We start from the raw sequence: 21,457 nt of genomic DNA on the forward strand, positions 1-21,457 counted from the left end.
TCGGGAGCCAGTTTAAGTATGTCAAGTTGGGTGACGTGTCTTGCTGCTTCTTTTTACATATTAATCCAGCTACTCTGCTCTTGACTGGTTTGTTCTGTTTTTTAGGTCCCTTGCAAGTATGTTGTTGGAATAATCCAGGTGATTTAAAATTAGATCTTTGTATTTATTTGAAGAACAGGGATGTCAATTTCCAACAGAAATGACTTAAAAGAACACATTTAAAGATGTCGGAAGCATTCCCACGAAGGGTGCCTGTGCAATACCCTAAAGACGAGAACAAGTAGTGAGCCAGTTTATGATGGTGTACAATTTTTTTAGATGTCCCTGGGACAAAACAAACAAAATGTATATAAGACACCAGGTGACTCACAAAGGTGATATTAATCCAAGGGCACGAGTGCTTGAAAGCGGTGTACACATTTAGATATACTAAATTACATTATTAAGTGTCACTGGAAGCAGTGGTAGAGTCTGGTAGTGAGGATGTGGGAGCTTCAACCAATTGGTTTCTTCTGGCAGCATTCTTAGAGGGGGCTCACATTTTGTAATGGATGTTGGAACCTGGATTTCTTGCTGATGTTATGGGCCTGTGGGAAAAGGTAGATTTACCATAGGAAGAAACTTCTATTATAGTGTCTGATCAGAAGAAGTAGACCTGTATCTTGTAATGTACTTGAATAACTAGGTGCAAAGAAATAATTATCACAAAAACATTTCCGTTTTCCAGTTCAAACATATTTGTACCCGTTTTATAAAATACTCCCAAAAATGGTGTGGTGTACTGTATGTTATGCTGTTGAGAGGTTGATTTGCATCGGGGCTGATGGTGTGTTAGTGGATTAGGTTTTCTCAAATGTCAAACAAGGTACTTTGTGCATTCATTCAGATTCTTCAATTATTTTGGCCTAGAGATTTGCTGAGGCTGATGGTTATCTGGCATAGTTGGCTCATTGTTGGAATTCTTCAGGATAGCAGTAATCGTGGCTTTCTTCAGATACTGGGGAACCGATTACGACTGAAGTACTCTGCAGTTACCGGGCAATCAACAGCTCCCTCACTCTAGGCACCTTCCCCTCGACCACCAAGACTGGAAAAATCCTCCCGCTTCTCTAGAATCCAACACTAGACCCTGGCGACCTTAGCAAATACCACCCCATCACCAGTCTTCCCTTCTAAGGTAAGTTCCTTGAGAAAGCAGTAGCCACACAACTCCTGCAACGCATCATTGCAAAGGACCTCCTTCAGTCCTACTAATCTGGCTCCAGATGCAGTACAAAAATTGATATTGGGGTAATCGACTATGCTCTTAACATCCTAACTGTTTGTCATCCTTACCTCCTGTGTCTCCTCAACCTCTCAGAAGGGATCAACACAGTAGAACCCCCAAATCATCCCTGACATTCTACATCACTGCATGGGGATCAGCGAAACCACCCTCTGCTGGTTCAAATCCTACCTTCCTGACCACCAGAATTCGTACAATGGATTCCTTCAGCTCACAAATTCTATCCATCACTTGTGGAGTCCTTCCGGGATCCATCCTCTCCCTCCTGATCTTCAAGCTTTACATGGAACTGCTCAGAATGCTCCTGGCTCCACACAATGTCCACATCTACCAATAGGCAGATGACATGCAGTGCTTCCTTAAGATATCCTCCATTGAAGATGCCCACAGGCTCCAGGCCTTCCTCCCATTGATCCAGTCCTGGGTGTCAAGGGCTTACCTGAATCCTAATCCCTTGAAGACTGAATTTCTACTGCTGGCCAACAATACAAACACCCTGACATCTAGTCCTGGCGCTGCCCTATGAACCTTGAGGGCTTCACACCCCAGATGACCACCTGCAGCAAGTCCCTTGGCTTCTACATTGACAGACACCTTTCCTGGGGGGAGGTCTGAATTTGAGGGGAGCGTGGAGCTTTTTAGCTCCTGCTTGTAACCTAGAAGTACCTTGTTAGGTTGACCCCAACAGCTATCAGAAACCACTTTTGTCTCCCCAGGCCAATTGATTTTGAAGAACCACACATTTGATATTAACTGTGCATTTGCATTTGATACAATTTATAAATAAGCATTAAGGCACTTCTATATGACATATGAAACATACAAGGTCATAAATAATGGACAAAAAAGTTTGTATCTTATGTGGAAGTTAGATTTCCGTAACACTGTGTAATAGCTGCTTGTTCCCCCAGTGGTAAATTCTGCTCACCAGTTCATGCCGGATACCAAACAGCTGCTTTTAGCGCCTGCTTATCCGCCTTCATTTCGATCACTGCGAGCATATAGCAAGGAAGACCGAAATGGCCTGGTACCAACTTTCCCTCCTATGGAAAACCAAGCCTTTCATCCCAGCTAACAAATTCAGATCTGCTTTCCTCTCCCTCTGAATAGTGGCAGTGCCCTTCGGGAAGGTCTTCCGGTGACTATTCTGGTTCCCCTGAGATGTGTCCTATGTGCACCAGCATGACCAGTGCTCCAGATACAGTTTTGAAGTGGAAGTAATTTACTTGCTATTTTATTTAAATTGGGATGTAAAATGATTTTTTGGGGAGTGTAAATCCATTTCCCAATTTTATAAGCGAGTAAACCTGTTTTAACTGGAAAACGGACATGATTTTGTTAATGATTTTTATGCACCCTAGTTATTCTTGCACATTACATGCACACCCAGTCCAAACATATCCATGGAGTGGTTTGGGTGAAAGCAGGGTCACAAGGTCCTAAGTGTCTGTTTCCTATTTTTGTTGCGAGTAGTTTCACTCCCTATTATTAGGTAGTGAAAGTGTCCGATACACCCCTTATCTGAAGGGCTGAGCATGACTCATCAAAGGACTGCAAATTATTTGACCACATCACCCCAACCTTCATCAAACTGCACGTGTTCCTGCTAGAATGGCATATCCTGCTGCTGCTTCTACATGACGGTTGCCCTCAAGTGCCCAAGATTCCTCACTGAAGGTCTGCATCTCTGGAGGACTAAGATCCACCAGAAGTAAGGACAGGTGCTCTGCCGGTGCAACCAACTCTGTCTACGCGCCTAGATTCTGCAGCCTCCTCCCCATCAACACAAGACTCTCACCTTAGCTTATTCATTTCAGGATGGAGCTCAAGTCACTCCTCTTCAGGTAATGTCTCCTCTTACATCTAGGCCTGCTCCCCCCCCCCCTCATCTAACCTCGGGGTGGGCGACCTGCCAACCACCATCCTCCTGTTTCCTCCCCTCTTTGCTTGCTGATAATTTGTCTGATCTTGCCCATCGCCCATTGTTGGCTACCCTCTCCCTTGTATATCTGCTTCCCTTACTGTGTACTTCTCGGAGTGACACTCCATTGCTTCTCAGAGATAGGTCTGCACTCAATAAATACCATAATAATACTAATAGGAGGCATTGCAGGTATCGGGCCAGGTGGTTACCTCATGGGCGAGGTGCTTGTCTTGGAAGGAAGACCACACTGAGCCGCATGGGTTTGATACCTGGTGCGACTCTGGCATGAAGCCCGGTGGGGGGCTGCATTGAGGCATTTCATGATCTGTGTCAGTGACCTGAGAAAATTGCGGCAAAAAAACAGCAACATCAAGCAGAATCTCACTTTTACACAACGTTCGGCCATTGAGGAACTTCAACAACTATCCAATATTATCATTAAACCGTCCGTTAAAGGTTCCAACATCGTGATCCGAGACAGGATGAATTATGTGGCTGAGGCCAATCGACAACTGTGTGACCATTTGTGTTACACTGAGCTTTCCAAAGATCTATTTCCAGAAATATGAGCAGAACGGACTGCTCTCTGTACCAAGTGGGCCAGCGAAGACTTAGAGGATGACCTGGTCAAATTCCTCATCCGGCATGTCACACTATACCCACTATTTACTTTCTTCCCAAAACGCATAAATCACTGAAACATCCCCCCGGCAGGCCGATCGTCACTTTGTGTGGCTCATTATTAAAACATTTGGCTCAATTCATTGATGAAACGCTGTTTCCATTTGTATCAGCGTTGCCGTCTTACCTGCGGGATACTAAGGATTTTCTACAACCTATTACTAATACTCCTTGGGAAGAGGGTCTCATTCTGGCAACACTTGATGTGGTCTCATTATACACTTCTATCGACCACACAAGGGGATTAATGCATGCAAACACTACCTGGACACTCGCTTACTTAATCACTTTGAACACAGCTCTATGATTTTGGATATGCTTTCATTCTGTCTGACTAACAATGTGTTTTTGTTTAAGGGGTCTTTTTTTCCAGCAAGTCAGGTACATTGGCCCAGTCTTATGCTAACCTCACGATGGGGTGGTGGGAGGCTACCTTTTTATCTGATTTACTTCTGTCTACTTTTCCCACCCAGATTATTTCCTGGTGGCGGGACATTGATGACGTTTTTATAATTTGGAAGGGCATGGAAAGTGATTGGCTATCCTTTGTTAAGAGTATTAATACCAACCAGGCCAATCTCAGCTTTACGGAATGCCATAGCTACACTGAAATAATCTATCTGGATGTCATTGTCATGCTTGATATCTCGGGCATCCACACGGCACTGCACAAGAAACCCTCTAATACCGGCCTGCCCTTCATGCCAACAGCTGCCACCCTCCTTCATGCAAAAAAAGTATTTCCTACAGTGAATTCATCCGTTTCCGTTGGAACTGGACCAACATTACTTGGTTTGATCATCACTGTGCGTTGGCAGCTGCTGACTTTTTGAAACAAGGGTACGCTAAAAGAACTATCGAAATGGCCTATGCCAAGGCACGTGGAATGTCTAGAGATAAACTTCTGTATGATATTAATGCTTTCAAAATTATCACCAATGACGAACCTAGATTGATTATCTCGTTTGACAATGCATCCAGAAACTTCCGCAAAATTGTTGAGAAACATTGGCGTATTCTCACTTTAGAAAATGACCTCAGCCCTAATATTATCTAAACGTCCTACCATGACATATAAACGTGTACCATCCCTTAGAGATAAACTCGTCTCTAGTTTTCTGTCTCCAGTAGACAAAAATCCTTCTGCCACTACCTGGCTTTCTGCCTCACCCATAAGCTTTACCAAATGCATGAAATGCAAAGCCTGTGCACATGCTACTGTGCTGATATCATTCATACACCCGGTCACCAAAATTAATCAGGAGATAAGATATTCGATTAATTGTGAAACTACTTTTGTGGTGTATGTTTGCTCATGCCCCTGTATGAGATGGTATATCGGGAGTACGACATGCAAACTTAAACTGAGAATTCTTCAGCATCTCAGAGCGATCAAGAACTCTGATCCCACATACCCCATTGCCAAACACTTCAAACAGGAACATGAGAACCATTTCCATTTGTCAACATTCTTTGCAGTAGCACATGTGCCCACTCATCCTAGGGGTGGGGATCGTGTCCTTCAACTGAGACAACTTGAAACAAGATTAATTTTGGACTTCGATATTAAGCATCCGAAGGGTCACAATGTGGATAAAGAACTGCATACGTTTTTGGGCACCTAATTCCCCTCCTGTGTTCTTCTCCATGCCCGGTTTTGAGTCTTCCTTCTCCGTCTCTCTTCCTTTCTTTTGATTTTGAGTATGTTTATTATGTATTCATGACATTATTACTTTGTTCCTCGATGGGTCTTTTGGGTTTTGGTATGATTATTTAATTTCTTTATTAACTCCTCTTTTGATCTGGCTGCCTATATTTGCAATCTGTGGGGGAGTGGTATTTACCTCTTTGTTTTTTTGGGGGTTTCTTTTGGCCCTCATATCCCTGTGGCCATGCTTTGCAGTGCTTTACTCTCCATCTTTTGTTGGTCCCTCCTGCTTGCCTGATGTAATGGACCTTTATGCTTGCTTGATGTAATTTTATCTTGGTTTCCATATTTATATGTGTTTATATGACCTTAGGTCTTATCATAATTGCCATTATTGCACTTTATTGTCGGAGTTGTTCCAGCCTGTCTGCACTTGCACTTTAAGATGGCTCTATTTTATCTAGGCCTTGACAATTAGAGGCCTTGTTGCCATGTTGTTGTATCTGCTGCTATTTATGCACCTTACTTCTGGGACATCGTCTGTACTTGCATTATATACTATATGCCTTGGTTTTATCTGCAGAGCGGCTATCTCTGCCATGTTGGCTGCCATTTTCAGTGGAATGATTAATTGCTTTATTTTACGTTACAAGGAATTTATTTATTCTGGCTTTTTTAATCTTCCATGCAACCATTTTTTAACCAACTGTCCAGATCACTAGTATCTTTACTATAAGACTTATGTCTTTCTTGTCTTGTGGTTGGTTCCTACTATGCCTTTGCACATTGGGTCATTATTTTATTGCCCTCAATGACGGTGATGTCATCTCCATTCCTGCACTAGCACTTAAGTTCTTTGCACATTTTTACAACCTCTGTGACCTTGTTACCCACCTGCTGCAGTTCTTTTATCTGGTTGTCATGGTTTACCCAATTCTATTGCTTGCCTCGCTTGTCATCTAAACTGTGGCACATTTGTGTGCCCATTTTAATATTTGCATTTTTTCCACTTGGCCATTCCTGACAGGTAGCATTTATTCATTGTGTGCATGTATGCAGCGATCTAGGGACTATACTGCAGTATTTGACTTTACGCTTGCTTTTTGAACTTGAATCAACGTATGTATGGTATTTTGATGTTTATTTTGACATTAATGTTTTGCGTGTTTTCTTACGTTGTTTTTCTCCCAATCCAGCAGTATATGCGCACTATGCGCTATTATTATTCTGCTGTCCCTGCACTTTACGCTGGCACAGGTTGGACCCCAGTTTACCATGCACTCTGTGCTCCTGTCCACCTGACAACATGGCTGCCATTGTTTCCATCTAATGCTATGGCTTACTGTGAGAGTGACCGACAGAGATGTAGGACTGCTGTTTGTTCTGTTTGTATTTATGCTGGGAACCCCACTTCCCCCTCACGTGATCAAGCGCTCAGTGTAGCGCGAAACGCGCTGTGTTGCAGGTCGTGCACCACAGCGTCCTGCCTCCGTCTGTCTCTGTCTGTCCTGTTGCTGCTTTTGCTATTTCTATCATTAAAAACATCCGTATCAACTACAGTGTTTACTTTTTTCTTTTCATCTGTCCGAATTGTGGAGTCTACATTTGGCCCGCAGGAGTGCAGTTCCTCTCTCCTCCTTTCCTGGATATATATATATTTCTGAGGCTTGTGGAATCTGCTTGGATCACATGCTGTGCATAGGCCGACATCTAGTGGAAGCTGCGGAGTATTAGTTTGTTTTTCGAAACTTGAAAATGGGCGTTGACACAGGGCGTGCCAGTAATACTATCCCTAGTGTGACGTCCACTGTACCCATGATCCCTCACGCGTCTAGGACCCTCAGATTGTTTTTTTCCGCCATACTGGTTGGAAGCATCACCGAAGATCGACACTCGACGCCGGGCCGGAGAAGAAAAACCGTCGAGAGCTGCACGACAGACTTGGGCCTAGGAAGGCCTCTGGCCTCGGCCCCTACAAGTAGGAAGAGTGGGGGGTGGTACATACTCTACACTAGATAGATATAGAGATTTAGATATATACATTTTCTTATATATTCCTACACACACACACACACACACACACTAGCCCGCTGCCACAGGGTGCGTATGGAGGGTACCCCTTTCCAATTTTGCCCTAAGTGCAACCGCAAGTACCCTTGGGTTGACGGACACGCTACCTGTAACCTCTGCTTGCCAAGGGACCACCCTGAGGCAAACTTCAGAGCGTGTAGTCGGTTTAAACCGAAGACTCTAAAGGACCGTTCGATCAAACGTTGGGCCCACCATGCCACGCAACGAGAGGCCATGGAAGCGGAGGGCACCTTCAGTGATGGCAGCAACACCATCCTATCGGACGGCGAGGGCAACGTGGCGTCGAGACAGCCAAGCGCAAGTCCCCGACCTCGGAAGGTTGTCCGGCAGGGCAGCTATGGGGAGCACCACCGGCGACACAAGCGCTACGCACAACATATCCACTAAGCACTCGAAGTCCAACCGAGACTCGACGCACGCGTCGAGTACTCGGAGAGAGGCACGCAGAGAACGGTCCACCGAATCAGTGTCCTCTGGGCGTTCTCGATCAAGATCGCCGCATGACACCAGGCAACCATCCACTGTTGCCAAGAGTGCCTCGCTTTCTAAAGTAACAGAGGTTCGATCGTCGGGAAACGAAGACGACCACCATCCCCAGGCCACACTCCAGGAGTCAGCAGACCGTGTAATGGCTGCTCCCGTGCCCCGACCTCCACTCGCTAAGGAAAGGGACACTACCCCCGAATCTCGACACCAGATGTCGAAGAGCTCCGAAAAGGTGAAAACACCGGGGAAGCACTCTTCCAGTCACGGGGAGGGGGGAAAACAGCAGAAAAAGCATTCTCAGCCTTCATCTGCGCCACAGACACATAAGGACAAGTCACAATCTTCTGAAAAAATATCCAAGACCCCTGCACAAGGCCATAGGTCCAGTCCGGATATAGCAGGGAAACGCTCCCAGGAGAGGGTAACCCCAGCTCTAAAGAATGGTCAAGTGAGGATATAGACAGTTATGTCTAGAATGTCGTCCCTTGCAGACTTCTATGCCAAAAATCCACAACACTTCCTCGCCTATACCCCTGACGGGGTAACCCCCTCAGGGTCTAAGGACCCGCAACCCCCCTGGTAAAAAACCTCGAGTTGAGGCGCCAACGCAAAGTAGGTCTTCTGACCTTTTCCATGTCCAGCCATACTCTCAATATGGTGAGGATCCATCTTTTAACAATGATCCAGAATTGGTCACGTTGGAGGTCCATACTGGGATGGATTACTATGGGGATGACGAGGCCCAAGATGATGACGAAGATGACCCAGAAGTCTACAGAGTAGACAAAGAACCTCCGGTTACCGACTCTCCTGTCGACAACCAACCTCTCTTAAATGAGGTTTTATCTAGAGCGGCTGAACACTTCCGCATAGATACGCAGGGAGCACAGGAGGAGAGGGACTTTGCCGAGGAACTGGTGGGAGAAAAGAGACCTGTTGCCCATGCCATCCCTATTCTCAAATCAATACAAAGGAGAATAGACCCTTCCCTTCTCAATCCCAACCGCACCAGGGCGGTAAACCCCAGGATTGAAAAACTGTTCAGGTCAGCCCAATCAGACCCACTCTACATAAGGGGGCAACTGAAACTGGACTTCCTGGTAGTGACTAATACCTGAAATAGGGCGGGAACACCCTTATCGTCATCTGAAGCTCCCCCCGACAAGGAGAGCAAGAAGATCTATGAGTTGGGAAGGAAGGTAGCCTCCACTTCCGCCTACCAGGCAAGGATTGCCAACTCCACCACCCTGCTGGCGAGTTACAACTGCCATCAGTGGAAAGAAGTTGCGGCGCTCATTGACTCTGCCCGGAACCTTTAAAAAGCCAGTTGGCACAGGTTGCATCGGAGGGAAGAGCCGTATCCGGTTGCATCCTTAAGGCAACCTTTGATGCCGCGGATAACACCGGCAGACTGATAGCAGAGAGCACTGTTATCAAAAGACATGCTTTGTTAAGACAATCTGGGTTTAAACCTGAGACACAAGCATCCTTAATAGACAAACCGGTGGAGCCCCATCTACTGTTTGGTAAGGCGGTACAGGACGCCTTAAAAAATGCAAAAGATGAATAGGATACTTTCAAATCCCTGGGCCAGTTAACCAACAAACCCCCTAACCAAAGAGGGAATGGCAATTTTCGTCGCCCGCACGGCCAGATCTCACAAAGAGGCTCCAACTATTCCCAGGGGCAGGGTACACCATGGAATAACAACAACCAGCAGTCTACCCAGGGTTATGGCAGGGGTAAAAAGAGGGGACGTGGTAAGGGTAGAGGCAGCCCCAATGGAGGCGGTGGCACGCCTCCCGCAAAACAGTGACGTTCCGTTCAGGGTCCCTTCTCACGTATCCCCAGTAGGGGGATGCATTTCCAACTTCACCCAAGCTTGGGAAGGGATCACATCAGACAGATGGGTGCTGTCCAGTGTCCGCAGGATACTGCATAGAACTATTAGAGCGTCCCCGAAACCACCCTCCACGTCAAAAGATACATTCATTAGACCACCAGAAGATCCTCCTCAAAGAGATCGCCAATCTTCTAGCAAAGGACGCGATAGAACTCGTACCGGGACACCAGGTAAACAAGGTATTTACTCAACTTCATTCCTTGTGCCAAAAAAAAAGATTCGACAATGCGCCCGGGATTGGACTTACAGCCTGCAAAAAGTATGTCAAGCCTCAAAAGTTTCGCATGACTACTCTCCAAGAGGTAATCACATGAAAGATGCCTATTTCCATGTTTCCATGTTCCCAGCGCCCAGAAGATTCTTGCGCTTCATGGTGGATAGTCAGCACTACCAGTTCAAGGTACTGCCCTTCGGTATAGCCTCGGCTCCAAGGGTATTCACCAAGGTACTGGCGGTGGCAGCGGCACACCTACGCAGGGAGGCGATCCCAATGTACCCTTACCTGGACGACTGGCTCATCACGGGGAGACCCCGGTAATTTGCAGATCAAACATTCAAAGAACTATCGACCTCCTCTTCGAATTGGGTTTCTCCATAAACGAGAAGAAGTAAAGTCTGGTGCCAAGCACCTCTAAACCGTTCCTAGCAGCTGTCCTAAACACACAAGAAGGGTTGGCCTTTCCATCAGAGGAAAGAATTCGGAATCTAATGCTGCAAATTCTGCTATATCAGACCGGTTGCCAGATAACGGTGCGCAAAGCGATGCGTTTGCTGGGCATGATGGCGTCATGTATTTACCTGGTCCCCCGCGCGCGCCTGCGCATGCGTCCCATGCAAGAATGGTTGGCGAAACAGTGGTCTCAGGCAAGTGGTCAGTGGGATGATCTAGTGGTCGTTTCGCCAACACTTGTACAAAGTCTTCACTGGTGGACACGAGAACCTGTCAAAGGGGAAACCCTTTTACGATCCCGAGATAAGGCTGTGTCAGGGTGGGGAGCACACCTTCTCCACCACACAGCTCAGGGTCTCTGGTCTCACTCAGTGGCCAAGAATCATATCATTCTGCTAGAGCTTCTGGCAGTATTCAGAGCACTTCAAGCGTTCGAGCCCTACCTGTTAAACCTGTCAGTGCAGATCCTGACAGGCAGCACAACAGCAATGTTTTACCTGAACAGGCAAGGAGGGACTTGTTCGCCAAATCTGTCCAAGCTTGCCCAGAAAATTTGGATATGGGCACTCCGACGGAACATCTACCTGTCATCTCAACCTGTTCCAGGGGATCCCAATTCTCTGGCGGACGCTTTGAGCAGGGATCCCCTCCCACAAAAACACGAATGGTGTCTACACAGAGAAATCGTAGATCTCTTCTCTCAGTGGGGTTTCCCCACTATAGACCTATTCGCCACAAGCATAAACAGACAGTGCCCAGAATTCGCATCCAGGTTCACCCAACCAGACTCCCAGGGGAACGCCCTGTGGATGAACTGGTCAGGGATGTTTGCGCACGCTTTTCCACCAACCCCCTTCATCGGGAAGGTGGTTAACAAGATGCACAGGGAATCGATGACGCTCGTCCTAGTTGCTCCCAGGTGGGCGAGGCAACCGTGGTTCCCACACTTACGCAGACTAGCGGTGTGCGAACCCATCAAGCTCCTGTGCTGGTACAACCTACTGTCCCAGCACCAAGGTCAGACAGTACATCCTCAACCCAACTCAATGAACCTGGCAGCATGGGATCCTGAGGTCAGAGTTTGGACATCTCAATTTACCTCAGAGATGTATGGACATCCTAAGAGAATCTAGGAAGCCAAACACGAGGTATTACTACTTTGACAAATGGAAAAGATTTGTTATCCGGTGCCAGAATAAGCAAATCAACCCAGTTGATTGCACTCCTTCCACTATAGTCACCTACATGCTCCACCTGCTGGACGCAGGGTTGGTATTTAATTCACTGAAGTGGCAGCTCTGTCAGCTTACACCAACTCGCATAACAAAGTATCGTGGTGGAAAGTACCAGTGGTTAAAGCCTTCATGGAAGGAGTAAAAAGACTTCAGCCTCCAATTTCTAACCCACCTCCAGGGTGGGACCTTAATGTGGTGCTTGCTAAACTCATGGGCCCTTCCTATAAGGCCATGCATAAGAGCAGTCTCAAACACTTACCTATATAAAACTGCCTTCTTGGTAGCCATTACGTCTATAAGAAGGGTCATTGAAATTCAGGCTCTGTCAGTGCAGGATCCTTTCTATACTGTCCATAAAGATAAACTGGTTTTACGAACACACCCTAGGTTCTCACCTAAGTTTATTTCCAAGTTCCACGTGAACCAGTCCATCGAGCTTCTGGCTTTCTTCCAGGACCCACAAAGCTCGGCTGAGGTGAAACTACACACCCTAGATGTGCGTAGGACAGTCCTATACTATGTAAACAAAACCAGACCGCTAAGGAAAACAGACCAACTGTTTGTCTCCGTAGCTACAGGCAAAGAGGGAGATCGCGTCTGTAAAGGTACCATCTCTAAGTGGATTATAAACTGTATCCAGCTGTGTTACCCCCTTTCTGGAAATACTCTACCTTTCACGCCAAGAGCCCACTCTACAAGAGGCATTGGGGCCACTCTGGCTTTTATTGCAAATGTGCCCCTTGACACCATTTGCAAAGCAGCTACCTGGAGCTCTATTCACGCTTTTACTCAGCACTACTGCATTGACACCCATTCCAAGACAGATACTCAAATGGGACAAGTGGTTCTAAGACATTTATTTGCTCATGACCCTTCTCACATCCCACCTCCTTCTTCTAACACTGCTTGCTAATCTATGCACAGCATGTGATCTAAGCAGATTCCACAAGCCTCAGAAGGGATACATTACTCACCGTAATCGTATTTCTGATGCTTGTATCTGCTTAGATTCACATGCGACCCGCCCTTCCTCCCCTCTGAGAGAAGGCACATGGATGCCTGTAGTCTTATCTTCCTATCTATCTGCTTGGATAATCTGTACTCGCGCTACTCCTCATGCTACCTCATTTCAGGAAAAAATACAATCTGAGGGTCCTAGACGCGTGAGGGATCATGGGTACAGTGGACGTCACACTAGGGATAGTATTACTGGCCCGCCCTATGTTGACGCCCATTTTTGAGTTTCGAAAAACAAACTGTAATACTCCGCTGCTTCCACTAGATGTCGGCCTATGCACAGCATGTGAATCTAAGCAGATACAAGCATCAGAAATACGATTACGATGAGTAATGTATCCCATATATTTATATAGACATTCCATCCTTAGTGGATTTAGCTTGTCTTGATGATGCCCAGTTTGATTCTTTGAATGTCGATTTTACTGATTTTGACATCGACCCCAACTGGGACGTACATACCAGGCTAAAAAATAAATCCAAATTCAATCCAGTTTCCAGTGGGTTGATGTATTGAGGCCTTTTATGACCTGTGTGTCAGTGACCTCAGAAAATTACGGAGAAAAACTGTCAGTATCAAACAGAACCTTACTGCCTCACAGCTTTTGGCCGTTGGTGAACTACAAAATCTATCCAATATTGTTATTATGCATGCCGATAAGGGCTCCAATATCGTGATCCAAGATAGAGTCCACTATGTGGCTGAAGCCAATCGCCAATTAAGGGACCAACTGTTATGCCAAGTTATTGAAAAATCCATTTCCAGAAATACAGTCTGAACTTACCAGTCTGTGTGCTAAGTGGGCTGATACGGGACTTAGCGAGGATGATTTGGTCAAATTCCTTGTTCCCTCATGTCACACCGTACCCACTATTTATTTCTTACCTAAGACGCACAAATCCCTCACCCATCCACCTGGGAGGCCTATTGTTACTTTGTGTGGCTCCCTTCTAGAGCACCTGGCACAGTTCATTGATGAGGCCCTGTTTCCTTTTGTTTCTGTTTTGCCCTCCTACTTGCGGGACACCAAGGACTTTCTGCAACACATTACCAATACCTTGGGAGGATGGGCTTCTTTTGGCTACCCTTGATGTCGTTTCCCTTTACACTTCCATTGCTCATCAGGTGGGCATGGGAGCCTTTAAATACTTTTTGGATACTTGTTCACTCAATCATTATGGCCATAGTTCTATGATTTTGGAGATGTTATCCTTTTGCCTGATGAACAATGTCTTTCTATTTGAGGGATCCTTCTATCGGCAAGTAAGGGGTACTGCCATGGGCAGTACCTTTGCCTCGTCGTACGCTAATCTGACGATGGGATGGTGGGAGGCCACTTTCTTATGTGATTTGCTTGCATCCAGTTTTCCCACACAAATTGTCACCTGATGTCGATACATCGACAATGTTTTTATAATTCGGAAGGGAACAGAAATTGACTGGCAATCCTTTGTGAAAAGTATTAATACTAACATGGCTAATCTACGCTTTACAGAATGCCACAGGAGCACTGAAATTATCTATCTTGACGTTGTTGTGACCCTTGAAAGATCTGGATTTCACACAGCATTGCATAGAAAACCTTACAATACTGGCTTACCTTTGCATGCCACCATCTGTCATCCTGTGTCATGCAAAAAAGTATTCCCTATGGCGAATTCATTCGTTACCGCAGGACCTGTAGCGATTTGGCATGTTTTTATTATAATTGTGCCCAGGCGGCCATTGATTTTTTTTTTAAACAAGGATACGACAAAAGAACTATAGAAATGCCCTATACGAAGGCCCGTGGACTGTGCAGGATAAACTGTTGTATGGCATCAAGTCTGACAAGACCATTACTGATGATGAACCCAGACTTATTGTATCATTTGATAATGCCTCCAACCATGTTCGTAGGATTATTGAACGACATTGGCGTGTTTTGATTTTGGACAAAGATTTATGCCCTCTGCTATCTAAACGCCCAACTATGACTTACAAAAGAGTACCCTCTCTCAGAGATGGGCTAGTTTCCAGCTTTTTGCCACCCATTGACAAAAGTCCCTCCTTGACCAATTGGCTTGCGTCTCCCCTGTTGGTTTTACTAAATGTTTTAAATGTAAAGCCTGTGCTCATGCCACTGTTCTCAAATCTTTTATACATCTGGTTACTAAACTTAACCAAACCATCAAGTATTCGATGAACTGTGACACCACATTTGTTGTATGTTCTCTCGTGTCCCTGCATGAAGTGGTAGGTTGGGAGTACCACATGTAAACTCAAATTGAGGATTTTGCAGCATCTCAGGGCGATTAAAAACTCAGACCCTGCGTACCCCATGGCTAAGCACTTCAAACAGGAAGATGAGAACGACTTGAATCTGCTCACGTTTTTTACGGTGGCACACATTCCAATCCATCCAAGGGGAGGAGACTGTTTTAAAGCTGAGACAATTGGAAACGAGATTTATTCTGGACTTCAACACTAAGTTTCCCAGTGGCCATAACCTCGATGTATACGTTCTTGGGCACTTAAATTGGATATGCATATCTTTTTCCTGGATGTTTTTCTATTTCCTTATTGTTTAGGTGTATTTCCTGGGCATCTATTTCCGTGAGCTTTATCCTTGGTCTGATTGTATTATTACTCCACCTCATTTTTCTGGGTTAGGCTCATTGGCCTAATTTTTTGGCTGCTGTAGTCACGACTCTGTAGGAAATGAGCACTGTACTATTTATTCTGGTCATATCTTCGTAGTATTTCTTACCTTAGTCATTTTTCCTTGCTGTGATCCAGTTCTGTTTAACCATTATCTGGAGGCCTTCTAGGTTCATCATTTACTTATGTATTTTGATTTCACTACGTTGTGATGGGTTTCCCTGGCATTTGTGGTGTCATTATTCTAGGCATTCCATTGCCTCCTCATTCCAATATGGCTGCCACACATTCTACACTCTATACGCACCTTCCTAGTTCTACTGACACAGCAAATGGACTACATTTTGCAGTTTATATTGTGCTCTAGTCCTTTCCTTTACCTGACCAAGGGCTCAGTCGAGCGTGAAACGCGTTGTTTGCTTGCCGTGCCCACGGGCGTCCTGCCTCTGTTTTTTCTGCTGCCATTCCGGCCGTGTGTTTTGTAATTTAGTAAATTAATTTAATAAATGTAATAATCCCTTTTCTTTGTGAGTTTTGCTGATTACTTGATTGTGGAGTTTTAACTTGGCCCGCGGGGAGTGCGGTCCCCTCTTTCCTCTTTTTGCTTTGAGATATACATATATATATTTCACAATAAGGTCTGGGAGCCCCTCTACCGAGAACATACATGGCCAAATAACCTTTTCTATGAGAAGGTGCCCACTCGGGAGGGTCTACAACCACGTTTTAGCTCACTTGTGCCTTTCACAGAGGAGAAATATCCTATTGCATGTCAGTCTTTGTCCCACCCACAAGGGCAGTCCAGCACTGAAATGCTAGGCAATTCTCCTCTGAACAAGAGTACCAACGGCAACCCCAGACACGTTTTTCGGCCTAGTCTGGCCTCATCAGTTAGGTGAAGCTGTGCCTCTCTAAGCACAGTGAATAAGGGGTCCACGTCCTGGATTACCCATAGTAATTTAGTGTGAAACCCTAAATTCCTAAAGAATTTACAAAAGGTCTGAGAGCCCTCGACCGAGAACAGCCAAATAACCTGTTCTACGGGAAGGTGCTCACTCGGAAGGGTCTATAACCACATTTTAGCTCACTCCAACTTGGCTGACATATTTCACAAAATATCATCCCTAGAGTGAAGATTAGATGAGCAAACATTTCTTTATTATTAAAAACCTCATGCCCTGGCTATAGGGCAAAGCAGCATTATGATGCATTTCACAACAGTCTCATTGCTTGTTTTCATGTGTGTGTATGTATGCATGTATGCACATATATCTGCAATAGATTGCGTCAGACTGTTCATATGTTGCTTCAGGAGTGAAGCACGGCAGGTGGGCTGTAAAGTATCTGAGGCCTTCAGTTTGTTGGATGTTCTGGTGATGCACTCTGATAATTGGTTGGAAGATTGTAAAGCAGGCAGTTCTATCTGGGGTGTGGTACAGAACAGAACCACTGCAATGGCAGGAGTGGAGGTATTGATGTCTATGATCGTTTTGGTAAAGAAGTATTGATCTTGAGGCCCTGTGGGTGAGTGATTTCTTTTGCAAATACAGAATTCTCCTGTGCAGGATGCAACTTTTTCACTCACCACTAGCCACTGGCTAGTGATATTTGGTTCTTGACGAGTAAGAGATTGGGTGCTGTGTGTATGTATAGAACGAAGATGGCAAGTGACATTTTTGGCTAGTAGTTTGTAACATGAATTTCTGCCGTCTGATTTGTGATTGATGGGACTTTTTTTAATTTGGTAATAACATCTTGCCATTTCTGTTTATTTCTTAGGCAGTTAAATTGGTCCACCTCCAGTCGTGAAGAGTACCATTTCCTCTATAGTTTGCGGCTTTGTCTCTTCAGGCTAGCTAGGTGACCTATACCATGTATTTAATTTGGAGGGGGCAGGGGGGGGTTCAAGGTGTTTCTTATGCCAGTTTCTTGGCATTGTGATATGATTAGGATGGCTATGGTGAATGGAACACGTTACAAGAAAATGCTCCGGGCATAATGCTGGCAGTGCTCAAGAGTTGGATACGGGTACATTGTCGGTGATGGGGACGCTAGCGTTTGGCCTCCCCGGTCGGTGGGTACTTTATTGCAATGCCTAGGTTTTTATTGACATTTTTTGGCTTCCTTGTTAATATCCTAAATCCATAGATTCAAATCTCCCAGGATTGTGGTGTCTGTGAGGATTTGAGGACCGTTACCATGTGTTCTTGCCAATCATAACCTGGGTATTGAAATGGTATCAATGTAGGAATGATAGTGGGAGGGAATTGTGTGAAACATTCACCCACATGTATACGGAGAGGTAGCGATTAGTCATTCCTTGTTAGGGATTGACTGTTCGGTAATCAGGGCTACTTGTTCAACCTTCTTTCTCTTTTCAAGTTTGATTGCCATGTTAGCAAAAAACAGGAAGTTGCGATTGCCAGATGCAATGTCGAAAGGATATTGGGAGGGAGGGACATGCTGGGCTTTGATGGGAATTGACCACAACACGATCCAGACCTCTTGAGTATACCTGCACCCCTCTCTGAATACAGAGGAGTGAGGTCCACCCATAGGCTTATACTGCAAAGAGGAACGTCCAAGGAGCAGAAGGCAATTTCAGCAGATGGTGTGCTGGCTAGAAGGCTCCAGTGGATCGAACGAAGAAAGCAGAACAGTAAACTAGTTAGTGGGGATGTGGGGCTTTCTAGATGACGTGTAGACAGTTAGGGAGTCCTCGACTATGATAATCCCTGCATTTCCCTTCTATGACCTAGCCGATAAAGAACCTACCTTGTGGGTGGTCCTGCGGGCAACACCACTAACTGTAGATCCGGGGTGACTGGGCCTAGGCTGATTTTGTCTTTGGGAGTGTGGAGCCAAGGCAGCATTAGTTGGTGGGAGCAATGGGCGGAAAGGTAGCTGGAGCAAGGTTCTGAAGTCTTATCCCCTGAAATGGAGGCCCCTCTTGGATGGGAATATGCCAGCAAAGGTTCTAGGAGAGGTATAAGGGAAGAACAAGGCTGCATACACCAGGGCACAGACAACAACAAATCTTCCCCCAAGGAGTAGCAGGAGGTTGAGGGTTCTTGTGGCGTGCAGTACTGCAAGGGGCTGAGGAGTGTGTGGACAAGCAGCAAGGCTAAAGCCAGGGGTGGACCTTTGCATGAAGAGCCACGCATCAAGGTGGCTGGTCTCCTTTGAGTTAAGCAAGTCCGATCGAGTCTTCCAAGAGCGTTCTTTCGGGTGCGCAGGCTGGCGGTGCTGGAGTATTCAAATTAGGCATATGTTAAGAGTTGTCCATCAGTAGCGGAAGCGTGGCAGCGGCTGCTGGCAAGGAGAAGAGCTGAGTGTGGCCGACTGCAGTGCAAGGCTCATGCTCCCTCCTGCAGCTCTTGCATAGGACTGACTTATAATCTTCCCTGGCAAATATCTGCCCACAGCGCCTTGCGTCAGAGAGGTCTGACGGGATTGTCTGTATTCTGGATTGCAGATCTCACATTTGTTAGGGTAATCTGTTGTGTGTTTTGCTCTGGTTCATGGAGGGTGCTACTGCTAATGGGTAGCCATAATTGGTCTGGAGAAAGTGGGTGGTTGAGAGGATGGCGCTTTGAGGTGGGAGGACACAATGTGTGGGTGTAGGGGTGTAGTTTGAAATGGTCCCATCCGGACGATGAATGGATGGACTACAGTGGTGTGACTGTTGTTGACTGGTGGTCTGGGGAAGTGATGTGGTGGAGTTTTTTTTTTTCTTTCATTTAGCTGGACAGTAGGTGTGTGGCAGTGTACTCATTCCGTTCGGGTGTGTACCTGAAGGGAATGAGTCGAGCATGAGTTGTTGGCATGGATCATGAGTGTTCCGTTTGGGTACATAATGGTAATTTTACCATTCCTGTTTTTTCTTTGGTGAACATTTTTGTGCTGACCTCCATTTGTTTAGGCTGACTTGGGTAGGTTAGTTCACCATTTGTCTATGTGAGTAGATCAGTGATGTTTGTGCCCCGAATTGTGTCGACATTGTGAATCTGCAAATATTTGTCTTGGTGGCTATGTATAAGTTACTGGCAGAATTCAGTTTGCAACCAATTCCTGGAGACATTGGGGACATTGGTTCTCAGCGTATAATGATGAGTTTCAACCAGGGAGGCATCCCCAGTGGGCCAGAAAGAGGGAGTGGAGGTGGGTGGGGGAGTGCAGGGGGGGGATCTTATGTTACACTTTCTTGCCTGTATAGCAGTCAATATATACTGTCTAGCCTGTTCCACAGCTGCAAGATCCAGGTAACCCCTGCCAAAGGGTATCCGCTTGGTCTACGAGATGCACATCAACATCTGTGACGGCACTTAAGGCTGTCTACCTAGTGGCTCTATTCCTTTCTGCACAATCTCGTTTTCGACCAACCACCTTTTTTTATTTTTATGTATACATGTCTGCTTGAATTCAGTGTTTGGGTGTCTACCACATCTCCCAGTGCTTTTTGCATGGTGGTTGAGCCTTTTTTTTTTTGGTTTGGGGAGAGGATAGAGGAAGTAGTTCAGATAAAGTTACTAATCTGTACCTCAAGCTCCTGTTGCCAATTAACACTTTTCACCCATTGCCTGTAAGTTTAATAACATGTCTGCTCTATTTTACAACTGTGGGTGATATGTTTGGCAGATAATCAGGTGTGGCTGCAGGTAAGGAATGACAATCTCTTGTTCGCCACCTTTATACTTTTTAAATGGCTTATTGTGCTGATCACAATCTAAGAAGTCGCTTAGCTTCCATAAACTGGTAAGAGTAAAGTCTCTTTTGGCTTTAGAGAAGCAGCCCTATTTTTGCATATCCAGTTGTGTGTTATGTCCAGCCAATATTTTATCTTTTTCCACTTTCAGCGCACAGACACTTCCCGTACAGATGCACAGACCGAGCAAGATAAAGCAAGCACTGGCAGGTAATACAATTCTGTATTTATCATAGAAATTACACATAGTTTTGTATTTATTTTTGCTTGGTATGTTTTTGGAGGGGAAGAATGTCTCATTACTGTAGCTTTCCACTCCCAAGACCCTCTGTCTGGAAGGTTAGAGCAGGGGTTAACATTTCAAGCTGCAAATACTAGCCAGAAATAGTTATTGGCCCCTCAATCTCTTACTTGCCAAGAGTCCATAATTGCTTGCCATTGGCAAGGCGCAAGAGCAATGTTTGAGCCCTGGTGCAAATTATTATTTGTTTTTGTTAGGGAGGATGCCATTTTGAATTGCCTGGGCTGTGAAGGTCCCCTTCTGTTTATCTACTATATAATTAAGTTTACATCGCATGTTCTATGCTAAAAGGGAGCATACCTTCCTCTAAATTTTGAACCTGTGGATGGCTATTCACCAAACCTAGTATGCTACTGAACCGGACAGACCCAATTAAGAATTACCATTGCATGGAATCACAGGGAAAAAGTTTGGGGGAAAGCCTTTTTTCCACTTTATTATGATGGGCGTTTGTCTTGTGGCTTGAAGATGAGGGCCAAGAAGACAAATGATGCTTCGGGCCAAAATCAGCAGTGATGCTTTTTTCTGATACCGCGCGGCAATGATTTCACTTTTTGGTCGTCGAACGGTTAGGGGTTGCGTTTTTAGTGTGGGAGTGTTTGTGTGCCCTTGTCGCAGAGTGTTGTCCATATGGAAATCGAAAGTTTAGAACTAGATTTCTCTAAATTGGCTGCTTCTCTTTTTGAGGTACCTATTATTATACATGCACTGTAGTAAGCAGTTGTTTCAAGATTTTAAAAATCACCTCAGCCAAACACGACACATTAAGGTGCAACTATATTTCGGAGGCTTATGGTTCTGCTTAGATTCACATGCTTTTCATAGGCTGAAATCTAGTAGTAGGTGCAGAGTATTGCATGACTTGTTATC

General features: G+C 45.4%; 1 protein-coding gene across 2 annotated transcripts in view; it reads left to right on the forward strand.

The window, feature by feature from the left end:
* DTX2 (deltex E3 ubiquitin ligase 2) overlaps positions 1-21,457 on the forward strand; it is a 1,122,618-nt gene that overhangs the window by 469,226 nt on the left and 631,935 nt on the right. For both annotated transcript variants that reach the window (XM_069614954.1, XM_069614953.1), the window contains exon 4: positions 20,438-20,496. In XM_069614954.1, the coding sequence (XP_069471055.1) occupies positions 20,438-20,496 (59 nt within the window). The remainder of the gene's footprint in view (positions 1-20,437; positions 20,497-21,457) is intronic.

The sequence above is a fragment of the Ambystoma mexicanum genome, chromosome 9 (genome assembly GCF_040938575.1).
Source record: "Ambystoma mexicanum isolate Mex_15411 chromosome 9, UKY_AmexF1_1, whole genome shotgun sequence".
Lineage (NCBI taxonomy): Eukaryota > Metazoa > Chordata > Amphibia > Caudata > Ambystomatidae > Ambystoma > Ambystoma mexicanum.